The sequence below is a fragment of the Arvicola amphibius genome, chromosome 15 (assembly GCF_903992535.2).
Source record: "Arvicola amphibius chromosome 15, mArvAmp1.2, whole genome shotgun sequence".
NCBI lineage: Eukaryota > Metazoa > Chordata > Mammalia > Rodentia > Cricetidae > Arvicola > Arvicola amphibius.
In genome coordinates, this window is record NC_052061.1 from 21869788 (window position 1) to 21881924 (window position 12137).

Below are 12137 nucleotides of genomic sequence, written 5' to 3' on the forward strand. Positions count from 1 at the left end.
TGTAACCCAAACATTGCCGGTGAGTCTCCAAGAGAGTTCAGAGGGGAAAGGTCAAATCGAAAACAGGGATGAAGGGACCTCGCCGTTACGCCGTGTATTTTTCACCTTTGAATCAAAATTCTGATGAATTCTCTCAGGAAAATACGCTAAGTCGGTGGTGTCCAGTCAGAGCCATACAGTCCTGGACTTGCCCACGGTTTCTCACATTTAACCACCCCGCAGCCCTAGCCAGAGGGTCATAAAGTGCGCTCAAGAAGGGACCGCGATCTGACCCGGCTGAAGTGCTGGGGACCCTAACGACGGCCCGCGCGTGGTCCGGGACGCAGGTGCCGCGTTCTGCCAGCCTCGGCGTGCAGCCCCCAGCCTGCAACTACGCAGGTCGCCTCCACCCGCCGTGACGCCGGCGCGATGAAGGCAAAGAACGTGAACTTGTTGTTCGCTTTCGTTGCGATCCTGCTCTTTTGCTTCTCCTGTTTCTGTATCTCCAAGATGAACCAAATCAGTAAGGAGGGGAACGGGGACGGAAAGGGTCTATCCCCATCCTGCCTCACTCGGGAGTCCCACCGCGATGTCAGGAAGGAAGGGAGATGAGGGACACCCTGGCGGTCCCATGTCCCGCCCCACGGCTGTACCGATGGAGGGCACAGCCCCACGTCCCCTGGCGGTTGGGCTGTAACCGGTCCTAAGAGCCGCCACGGGACGCGACTGATGGATCCGGCCCTCTCGCCTCCCGCTGGCCGATCCCTCCAAAGCGGCCCCTCTCATCTCCTCTTCCTTCTTCCAGATCGCCTTCTCCAGACACTGCAAGTGCGCCAGCACCTTTCTTCTTTTTCCAATAGCTTTAAATATTATCAGTGCGAATTTGGAAACACAGAAAGACTGCCAGATCTAGCACCTAGTCTTTTCTCCCTTTAAAAATTAGCTGATGTTTGTTGATTCCAGCACTCGGGAGGCAGAAGCAAGCAGATCTCTAGGAGATCATGGCCAGCCAGAATTATATAGGCACAATAAATAAATAAATAAATAGATAGATAGATAACAACTAATTTTATGGACAGATAGCATTTTGTTTTTAATTAAGTTCATGGTATTACTAATTGATTTGTTTGAAAATATTTAAAACTCAGTGAATGAAGGTGAAGATACTTTTCTGTTCTTGTCTTGTTTTGTCCCCTGATGTGAATCTAGTGTCCAAGAAAAACGTGTATGGCACAGAACAAGCATGCCAGACACTTTTTTGGAAAACAAAACAAACAAACCCAATGACTGAGTAAAAGTGAGTGAATGAGTCAGTAGCTGTTCCATTGTAAGCGATGGATCGACAACAAGGGCGGCAGAAATTCCCCCTTTCTGAGGAGTTTCCACTGGGCTTAAGGGGACAACAACAACAGCTATAGCTAAAGCACTGGAACTGTGGCATGAGCTCAGATGTTGGTGGGGACAGGGAAGGATAGTACTGGATTTAATCATGTCGCCCTTGTGGAGGCGACACGGGGTAGACGCACAGACTGGTCCCCAACCTTTACGTGGTGCATGGAGGATGAGGTCACATAGCAGAAGACCTCTGATGGGGAGGTACCACGGTGCCGCCTTTGGCAAATACCATTTGCACCTTTCTGGTGCTTCCCTGCGGGATGAGCAGATTAATGCCCGGAGGGCTTGGGGAGGAAGGGGTGGGTCAGGGTCGGGGTCTCGGATAGTTTTGGTTTCTCTAGTTGATGCTTCTGTGGCCTACGTCCAATGTTGTCTCTTTGTGGAGTTATTTATGGCTGCTTTGGGGTCTTGCTGGGGTCTCCCAGCTGGCTGCTCATTCCTTGGTGTGGCCTGTGGTCTCCATGAGCTGTTCCTCGGCCATAGCCCCTTTCAACCAGGAATCTTTACCAAGCAGATGCACGCTTGTGGTGACCCTGCAATATTGTCTCAGGCCGCAGCTAACCAGAGATCTATACCACTTCAACCTGCCTGCCCGGCGGCTGTGCGCAGATATCTCTCTTGGTTTAGCTTTTTCTCTCCATCCCTGTTCCTCTTCATCAGACCCAATGGTTTGCAAGTTTCAGAGAAACATGCCTCAGCCTGAATTAGGGGAGAAAAGACTGACTCGGGAGTACCATATGTTATCTCTCCCAGACTCTCTATGGAAGGGGAAAATCCCCCTACATACCTATACAAACAGGAGGGGGGTATGTCACACATACACGTGGAGATTGTTTAGTAGTTTAAATAAAATGCTAGCATCCAATATATTCCAGAGGGGTACTTGAATACACTTATTAGAAGACAGAATAACAGGTTCTTGATCCATGGCATCCGTACAAGCATCCTTCAACAACGTGAAAGCCTGTTGCGATGCACTCTGATCAGTGCCATCATTACAGCAGTGAACCCGTATGCACGACAGCTTGACCCATTTGTAGGGATGACTCTCGAAAGCATACACTGGGAGAGGCTGAGCAGGTAAATGGGCTTTGCTGACCTGATTTCAATAACCAGAAGCCATATAGTAGAAGGAGAGAACCTACTCCCACACGTTGTCTTTTATCTGTACACGAGCTGAGGCATGTTCATACACACACATGTGCACCTATGGGCAACACACACACACACATTTGGGAAGTACAACAAGCAAAAGAAGAAAATGTAAAGAACACACATCTTTTTACCTAGTAATGCCTGAAGCGTAAAGTAGGGCACCTTCCACAGGGGCTGAGAAAGGGGCAGGTGGTCTGGGCACACTTGCAGCACCCCAAGGCTAAGGCAGTGGGTGTGCACTCTTACAATCCGTTGGGTTCTCACATGTCCTGTTTATCATGTCTTGATAAAGGGCCACAAGGTATCTGACTGTAGTGTGATTTGACTATTGTCAGTTAGAATGCAGGGAGCAATCTGAAACATGCTCTCCCCTCTCAGCTGAGGATTTGTGGGGACAGGATCTTGCCCACTTTGGTCTGAGAATTCAGCACAGGTAAAAGGTCTCCCTAGTGGCTGCTCCTTTACTTCTCTGATCTTTCAGCACTTAACCCAATATCTAACCCTAGATTTTTATTATTAAAGATTAATTAGAATTCATGCTACATCCCACTGGTTATCTTCATAATGAAATACCATCTAGATATAATGGATTAATTAAAATGTAAAATATTTTCACTTATGTCTTTCTCCATTTTCATAAGGGGTCACGAGAGAATTTAAACACGCAGATGTGGACTCCTCTCTTTCCCTTTCTGAGACAGTCCTGCTAGGCAGCGAGGCTGGCCTGAATCTCACAGCACTACCTCAGCCTCCTGGTGCGGTCAGATTTTCATTTGGGCCACAAGCTCACAAATAATGACATGGAAACTAATTATTAATTATGAAAGCTTAGCCTTTAGCTTAGGCTTGTCTCAACTAGCCCTTCTAACTTAAATTAATCCGTTTATATGGATCTACATTCTGTCACATGCTGTTACCTCTCTTCCATCTTGTACAGCCTGTTTCCTGCCCATATCTGGCTGGCAACTCTGCCTTCCTTCTTCCCAGAGTTCTCTCTCTGCCCGGAAGTCCCGCCTATCCCTCATGACTACACCAATCACAGAAACACATCTTCACACAGTGTACAAATATCCCACAACACCCTGGGTGCTGTGTGCTCCCACACTTATTTTTATCCTTTTTTTAGGATCTGAGAGCAATTTGAAGCCCTCTGTTATGAGAAGTGGGAACCAGCAGTACTTAGGACCATGTCAGGAACCTTTTATATTTTTAAAATTATATTTGGCAACACTTGTTCTAGGCAAGGAATTTACCACTGAGTTGTAGTTCCGGCCCTGGAGCCTTTTATTTACTTTTTTTTTTTTTTTTTGCATCCATCTGTTGGGGATGGTATGGTCCAGTGTGGAGGTCAGATGGCAACTTTTGGGAGTCAGTTCTCTTCTTCTGCCAGTAGGTTCCAGCGATTGAACTCTGGTCATCAAGCTTGGTGGCAAGTGCGCTTCCTGCCATCCTGCCAGGCCCTTGGAGTTTTCGCTTATTTGCTTGTTTTTAATAGATAGAAGTCACTAGCCAGGCATAGAGGTGCATGCCTTTAATCCGAGCACTCCGGAGACAGAGACAGGCAGATCTCTGTGGGTTAGAGGCTCAAGGCCAGCCTGGTTTGTAAAATTATAGGACAGTCAGGGCTATGTAGAGAGAATTTGTATAAAAATAGTCACTTTGGTCCATTCTTCATATAAACTGGGCTTTGTTTCACAGCTCCACAAGGATGCTCAGTGAACCAACGCTTGTAGTTGCTGTTTAACTCAAACTTCCCACACTGATTCTGTATCCCATTGTCCCTGCTCACTGCCTGGATGACTAAGTACTGCGATCTCCTTACTACAGCAGGGATACCTGGACTTACCACAGAGGTTACGCAAAAAGCAAGGCCGACTATCGGTTAGGTCTTTAAACATTTCTGTGTGCCTCTTTCTGTGAATAGTGCTCTCCAGGGAAAACTGTCTCTTCATGTGTACCAAATTGGTCCTTCGGGGACTTTCTCAGGCAGATTGCATCACCTGCAAGGTAGCAACTACAACACATGGTTTATTTGGCAGAGACAGTTATCAGGGAACCCTGACCCTACACAGTGTACACTGTGGTTACACCTCAGACGCTACCAGTGAAGTGGACACTGGGCAGTTCAGTTCTTTGATGAAAACACAATTCAGCCCAAGAAGCACTAAGATCAATTCTTACGTGGCAAATCCATTTGCTTCGTTCATCCATCTGTGTGAGAGCTGAAGGAAACCACTGTCTCAGACCCTGGGAATTCGTAAACTCACCACCACCACCACCACCACCACCACCACCACCACCACCACCACCACCACCACCACCACGTCTTGTTCTTAAGCTTCTGCTCCAGAGCTCTCTCTGCTTGCTTAGTCAGCACACTGGCCTTAAGAGAGGGAGGAAGGGAGAAAAAAGGGGATTGTTTGCCACAGAAATCCACATTTTCTGATATAAAACAAACCATCCACTGAATTATTTCCCTGTATTTCCCTGATATTTATGTGGTAAAATGAGAGACAGGAGTAGGCAAGAGTCTGGGAGCATATACTGCAAGGTACTGAGCTCTCAGTAGTTGTTTGTGACAAGGCCTCAGTGCATAGCTCTGACCCAGAACTCACCGTGTGGACCAGGCGAACTTGAACTCACATCACAAAGATCCCCCCTGCCTCTGCATCCTGAATTTTTAAAAGTAGAATTGAGGTAAATATCCGGCCTTTTGCACACCTATAAGATTTTTTTCAGTTCTGACTCGCTTCCTACTAACATCTAACTACGGTAACAAGAAAGCTATGGTTAGAAGCTTCTTGGTCCTCATTTACCCTGAACATATCTTTCAACTACCTTGAAGCGTGATGTGAGGGCGATGTGGATGTGTTAATGTTGAGAAGGATGGAGAAGGACGGCTTTCGTGAGATAATGGGTGTCTGTGACAACCTCTTCTCTAACTTCGTAGGTGGCTCTGAATCACTTCCTCTAGGGCGTTGTCCTCACAGCAATAGAACCCTAACTAAGATACCTAACCAATATGAGGTGTCCCCCTCACATGCTGCTTGGGAGTATTTCCTCCTTCATAACTAAGCAATCTCAGCCTCCTTAGCTGGCTTCTATGCCTGCCTGTGTTGAATATCCTCAGACCAAACCAGTCTATGCTCCTGGTCACTGTGGTTTTATTTTATTTTTTGCTTATTCTGGGTCTGGTATCCAGAGCCCCGTGTGTGCTAGGCAAGCCCCACTCAGCCACACCCTCGACTTTCCACAGATAAACTTTTTTTTAATTTTTTAATTTTTATTGATTTTTTGAGACATGGTTTCTCTGTAGCTTTAGATCCTATTTTGGAGCTAGCTCTTGTAGCTCTTGTATCTATTAAAAACAAGCAAATAAGCGTAAACTCCAAGGGCCTGGCAGGATGGCAGGAAGCGCACTTACCGCTTACAAGAGCCAGGCTGGCCTCAAACTTAAAGATCCGCCTGCCTCTGCCTCCTGATTGCTGGGATTAAAGGTGTGCGCCACCACTGCCCAACTCCACAGATAAATAATTAAGCATTCATTTATAGGAAGGCCAGTGGGTTTTCTCTATAATTACAAATCGAATATATTCATAATAAGGAAAATTTGGAAAACATAAAACACAAAGTAAAAAATAAAAATGATCATTGATAATATTTCTCACTATGACTGTTTTTTAACATTTTGTTTTTTTAGCCATCTGTATATGCTATATGTATATTATCATATATATTCACTTATGTCTATGTACACCCCCGTATATAGTGACATATATGTACAAATCCAAATATAGTGCCATGTATGTATAACCCTCATATATAGTGAAATATATGTACAACCCCCATGTATACTGCGATATACAACCCCTTTGTTATTGGAAAACTTTGTCTTGCCCACTACATGCGTAAACTAGATATTTCTGTTTCCTTTGCAGGCAATCAACTAATTAATTGCAGAAACCGTGTTTCTGAGTTTAAGAAAAATACGCTACGTTTAAAAAATGAAAGTGAAAATCATCGCCAAAATCTAGTGCAAGTCTTGAACCAAATGAAGTATGAAATTGCCCAGATAGCAAACGCATCAGGAGACTTCCGTGCGTGCTGCTTTTGCCTTTGTGAATGGTCATCTGTTTCCGTAAACTCGGGGGTTCAGACTTCGGTGCTTCTGACTCTAGGTCACTTCCCCCCAATACACAGTCCAGTTCACACGCTGTTTTACTGCGAGACATGCAGAGCTCAGGGAAGACACACGGATGATACACTTTCCCCATCTGCACTGTGACAATGACTTCCATGTTTACTCTGAGTTCTACCACATCCACGGTCAGGTCATAGAAGCAGTCAGGAGTGGGCATCGTCTGGCATCCCTCTTCTCCCACATACCTCTGGGCAACCAGCAGGGAACCCTTCTCTTCACCATGTGTTCGAGGGGCCTCCATCTTCTCCGTCACCATCTCTCCGACACTGCTACTACGAATATGAGCCCCTCCTTTGTTTGTCTTTTTCAGAACTTTAGAAGGGATTCTTTGGGAACACTGAAAATAGAGTTGCTGAGTTCAATCAAAGTAGCAGGGACACTGATTACAGTCCTTTTCAGTTCTGCTTGTTTCTGGTATAGCTCGCAGTGCTGGGCTGAAATTAAACACTGGTTCAAAAATAGATTCTCATCAATAACCACTGGACTCTACCATAGAGAATTATAACAATAACTTGCATGTGTTTCCTTGAGCACTAAGTTTGTGGCTGAATTAGCCAGCCCTTGTTTTTTAAGAAGCTGCATCAAGCTGGAGAGATGGCTCAGCAATTCTGAGTGCCTCTCGTTCTCCCGAGAACCAGAGCTCTGCTCCCAGCACCCACCTCAGGAGCTGTGACTCCAGCTCCAGGGGACCTTATGCCACCTTCAGGCCCTAGCAGGCACCTCACACATGCATGCATGTTAGGGTGTGCAGCCCCCCCGCCTCTTCCTCACAAATAAACGTTTTCAAAACACATTGCTGTAAACTCAGGGACCCTTCTTTCTTTCTTTTCCAGTTGAAAGGAAAGTGAGCAGACTGCGTGAGAGTGAAGCACGCCTCAACGGAATGGAAGGCTTCAAGTTCTTCCTCCCTCATCTGAGGACAGTGGAGAGAATTTACCCGGATGTAGCCACTAGCAGAGGAAAAGCAGGCGGTAAGAACAGTTAGAATTGGGAAATGTCCCCTCACTACCATCCCTTGTCCACCCTCCCCCTTCTCAATGGTTCCCATATTCCTCCTCCTCCATGAAATCCCTCAGATTTCATGGCCAAGCTTTTGGATTTGAAGTTGTGAGATACCACTATGTAGACTTCTAGCCATTAGGTGTGAATTCTGAAAAAAAATAATCACTACATTTAGTGACTTGAATTTTAAGTTCAACTTCATTACAGTTGCTTAGAAAATTAACTGACATATGTCAGATACACACGAGGTATCTATGACATATGTTCAGTACACACGAGGCATCTATGACATATGTCCAGTACACTCGAGGAATCTATGATATGTGTCCAGTACACATGAGGCATTATGATGTATGTCCAGTACACACAAGGCATCTATGAAGTATGCGCAGTACACACGAGGTACCTATGACATATGTCCAGTACACACAAACATCTATGACATATATCCAATACAAACAAGCATATTTGGCACAGGTCCAGTACACACGAACATCTATGATGTATGTCCTGTACACATGGACATCTATGACGTATGTCCAGTACACAAGAAGCATCTTTGCCCCACAATTGCTTGGACAAGCCTATTGTTACCTGGTAGTTGTCCTATTCTTCCCACCTTCTAATGACCAATATCAGCAAAGATGGGTTTCAAAGAGAGGATGGTTGTTTATTTATTTGTGGTTTTAGGTCTTTTTAGATTGGATTTTACTGTGTAGCCTGTTGTAGGAGGCCGCTTGTTTGTGATCCTCCTGCCTCTGCCTCCTTCAGCAAATGCTACCAGCATGCACCACCACAACCGGCAAGGCCGCTTGTTTGTTCCCAGCCTCCCAGACTCCCGAAATAATCACACAGAAACTATATTATTTGCAATACTGTTTGGCCAATAGCCTAGGCATATTTCTGGGTAACTCTTACATCTTAAATTAACCCATTTTACTATGAGGCTCATGGCCTACAGGCATGGTTCCAGCTGGCAGCTCGCATCTTTCCCCTCTGCGGGTACATGGTGTCTCTCCAACTCTGCCTTCTGTCTCCCAGCACTCAGTTTAGTTTTCCCAGCCTATCTCTCTTCTGCCCTGCTCTGCTATAGGCTCAAAGCAGTTTCTTTATTAACCAACAATATTCACAGCATACAGAGGGGAATCCCACATCAGTAACCCAGACTGACCTTGAACTCATTATGCCTTTTTCCTACCTCCTGACCGCTGGGGTTACAGCTATGCATTACTATTTCACATAGAAGCATGAGTTCAGGCCCATCATACATAACAGATCAAAACACAGCCCTGCAGCGAGAAGCAGACACTGAGCCAAGTCTCAGAATGTCTGACACAAGTCTCATTTGTTCCAGTGCGAGGGTCAACTTAGGTCAGTCTCCCCAGCTGCCAGATTCTACATAAGACTTTTGCTGGGATACAGCCCTGTTCATGTATGTTTGCTCTCGCTACGGTAGCAGAGCTGAGTAGCTGCAACAGAGACGGCATGGCACAACAACCAAACGTCTGTGCTGTCTAACCCTTCACAGAAAAAGTTTGCCAGCCCCAGGACACGTCAGTTCCTCAGGAATAAGTGTGCATCACAATCCTCTGACACATTGCCCAGGCTTGGAGTGTGGAGAGAGTGGAACTCTGAAGCATCATTTAGCGTCTACTAAATTCTTAACTGTGTTTCCCATTACTCTGCTTAGTCCCCAGACCCCAGGGCAGTGAAGCTAATTATTATCTACCCTTGATGCTTTACTCCTTACAGGTACCTAAATGAGATACATATTTACTCCATCAAACCATTTGGAAATGACTTTGTTCATGGTTTCCACAAATGACAACATTTCAGAGTGCCTTTCCCACTTGGGAGTCCACTGTCTCTTCAGGAAGAAGGCAGGAGAACCAGAGTTTGTGGGAGGAAGTATACTGAGTTAGCTGTATTAACAAAAGAAAAATGTTTCATTTTCTTTTCTCTAGAAACACTTTGAATTCTAGTGCACTTATCCACAGTCCGCTACAAATGGCAGAAAATGGAAGTCAGGGCATAGACAGGATTTTGGTAGTATGGCTCAAAACGCTCTTTTTAAAGGCAAGCATAAGACCAGCTCGCAGGCGAGGGCAAGCATGGTCTGATGGTAAAGCATGACTTCCTTCCTCCATGTTTGTGCCTCTGTCCACAGTGTCTTTCGCACTGGGAATCACCACGATTGACAGAAGGAACCACACCTACCTGAAGCAAACACTGACCTCTATTCTGTCCAGGATGACCCCTGAAGAAGAGAAGGACTCCGTGGTGATTATCTCTGTTGCCGATGTATGTATGGGAGACGAGGTTCCCTCATCTCTGTAGCCTCCAAAGCCCTGAGCAGCAGCTTCTATCCCATCATGGCTTTTTTTTTTCACTTAATGGAAGTATTCCACAGATACTCTTAGAGTGTAAGGAAATATTTAGTACTTATTCGATAGCACTGAGAACTGTGTGTGTAAACATGAGTCTTATGTGAGAGTCATATGACTGTTAAAATCAAATTGTATTTAACATAGGATTCTTTCATTCAGTAAAATCCAACATTATTCAAATTAATTATAATTAAATAACTTAATTGTAATTATAACTTTCAAATACAGTATTAAAACTGTTACTGTAGAGATACAATCTGCCTAGCTCAATAAAAGGTTGGTATACACATTATTAAGTTCTGGTAAATCCTGTTAATAAGGCTCCATCTTATGTCTGAGAAATTGTGAATTGTCCTAGACATTATTTGTAACTGTTTTAACATCTGTAAAGTGTGTGTCACTATCCTGATTTTATTTTTTTCATTAATTAATTTTTCTCATTTCACATACCAATCCCAGTTCCCACTCCCTCCTCCCACCCCCCTCTACCTTTCCCCCCACACCAACCTCATCGACTCTTGAGGGAGGGTGAGGCTTCCCATGGGGAGTAACAAAGTCTGACTTGAGGCAGGACCAAGCCCCCCCTGTATCTAGGCTGAGCGAAGGTATCCCTCCAAAGAGAATGTGTTCCAAAAGCCAGTTCAGGCAGTAGGGATAAATCCTGGTCCCACTGCCAGTGGCCCCATAGACCTCTCCGCCCATATAACTGTCACCCACACTCAGAGGGCCTAGTTTGGTCCTATGCTGGTTCCCCTGTTGTCAGTCCAGAGTCAGTGAGCTCCCCTTAGCTCAGGTCAGCTGTTTCAGTAGGTATTCCCATCATGGTCTTGACCCCATTGCTCATATTTTTGCTCCTCCCACTCTTCAAATGAACTTTAGAAGTTCAGCCCAGTGCTTCGCTGTGGATCTCTGCATCTGCTTCCATCAGTTGCTGGATGAAGGTTCTATGATGACAATTGAGATGGTCATCAATCTGACTGCAGGGCAAGGTAAAGGCCAGTTTGGGCACCCTCTCCACAACTGCTTAGGTCTTAGCTGGGGTCATCTTTGTAGATTCCTGGGAATTTCCCTAGGCCAGGTTTCTTGCTAGCCCCATAATGGTTCCCTCAATCAAGATACCTCTTTCCTTGCTCTCCCTCTCTGTCCTCCCCCCATCTCTGCCATCACAATCCCTCGTGTTCTCTTCTCCCCTCCTCTTCTCCCTTCCTCCTCCCTTTCTGCCCTCCCTTCTCTCCCCACCTCACGCTCCCATTTTTGTCAGGAGATCTTGACTAGTTCTCTTTCCCAGGGGGATTCATATATGTTTCTCTTAGGGTTCTCCTTGTTACCTAGCTTCTCTGGAATCATGGACTGTAGGCTGGTTATTCTTTGCTTTACAGCTAATATCCACTTTTGAGTGAGTACATACCATGTTTGTCTTTCTGGGTCTGTGTTACCTCACTCAGGATGTGTTTTTTCCTAGTTCTATCCATTTGCATGCAAATTTCAAGATGTCACTGTTTTTTACCTCCGAGTAGTACTCCATTGTGTAAATGCGCCACATCTTCTTTATCCATTCTTCAGTTGAGGGGCACAAAGGTTGTTTCTAGGTCCTGGCTATTACAAATAATGCTGCTATGAACACAGCTGAACAAATGTCCTTGTAGTAAGATTGAGCATCCTTTGGGTATATGCCCAAGAGTGGTATTGCTGGGTCTTGAGGTAGATTGATTCCCAATTTTCTGAGAAACCGCCATACTGATTCCCAAAGTGGCTGTACAAGTTTGCACTCCAACTGGCAATGCAGGAGTGTTCCCCTTACTCCATGTCCTCTCCAGCATAAACCACCATCGGCATTTTTGATCTTAGCCATTCTTACTGGTATAAGATGGTATCTCAGAGTTGTTTTGATTTGCATTTCCCTGATGACTAAGGATGTTGAGCAGTTCCTTAAGTGTCTTTTGGTTGTTTGAGTTAGATTTTAGGATAGGATAGATACACCCACTTGTTCCTTAGCTTCATTTGATTAGAAAATCTTT

At 45.2% G+C, this 12137-nt stretch overlaps 1 protein-coding gene across 1 annotated transcript in view; it reads left to right on the forward strand.

Annotated features, from left to right (window-relative positions):
- Positions 1 to 408: 408 nt before the first annotated feature.
- The window catches only part of Mgat4d (MGAT4 family member D), a 47186-nt gene continuing 35457 nt past the window's right edge, over positions 409 to 12137 (forward strand). Inside the window, exons 1-4 of the mRNA XM_038312326.2 lie at positions 409 to 502; positions 6468 to 6626; positions 7564 to 7701; positions 9900 to 10033. Coding sequence (XP_038168254.2) covers positions 409 to 502; positions 6468 to 6626; positions 7564 to 7701; positions 9900 to 10033 — 525 coding nt within the window. The remainder of the gene's footprint in view (positions 503 to 6467; positions 6627 to 7563; positions 7702 to 9899; positions 10034 to 12137) is intronic.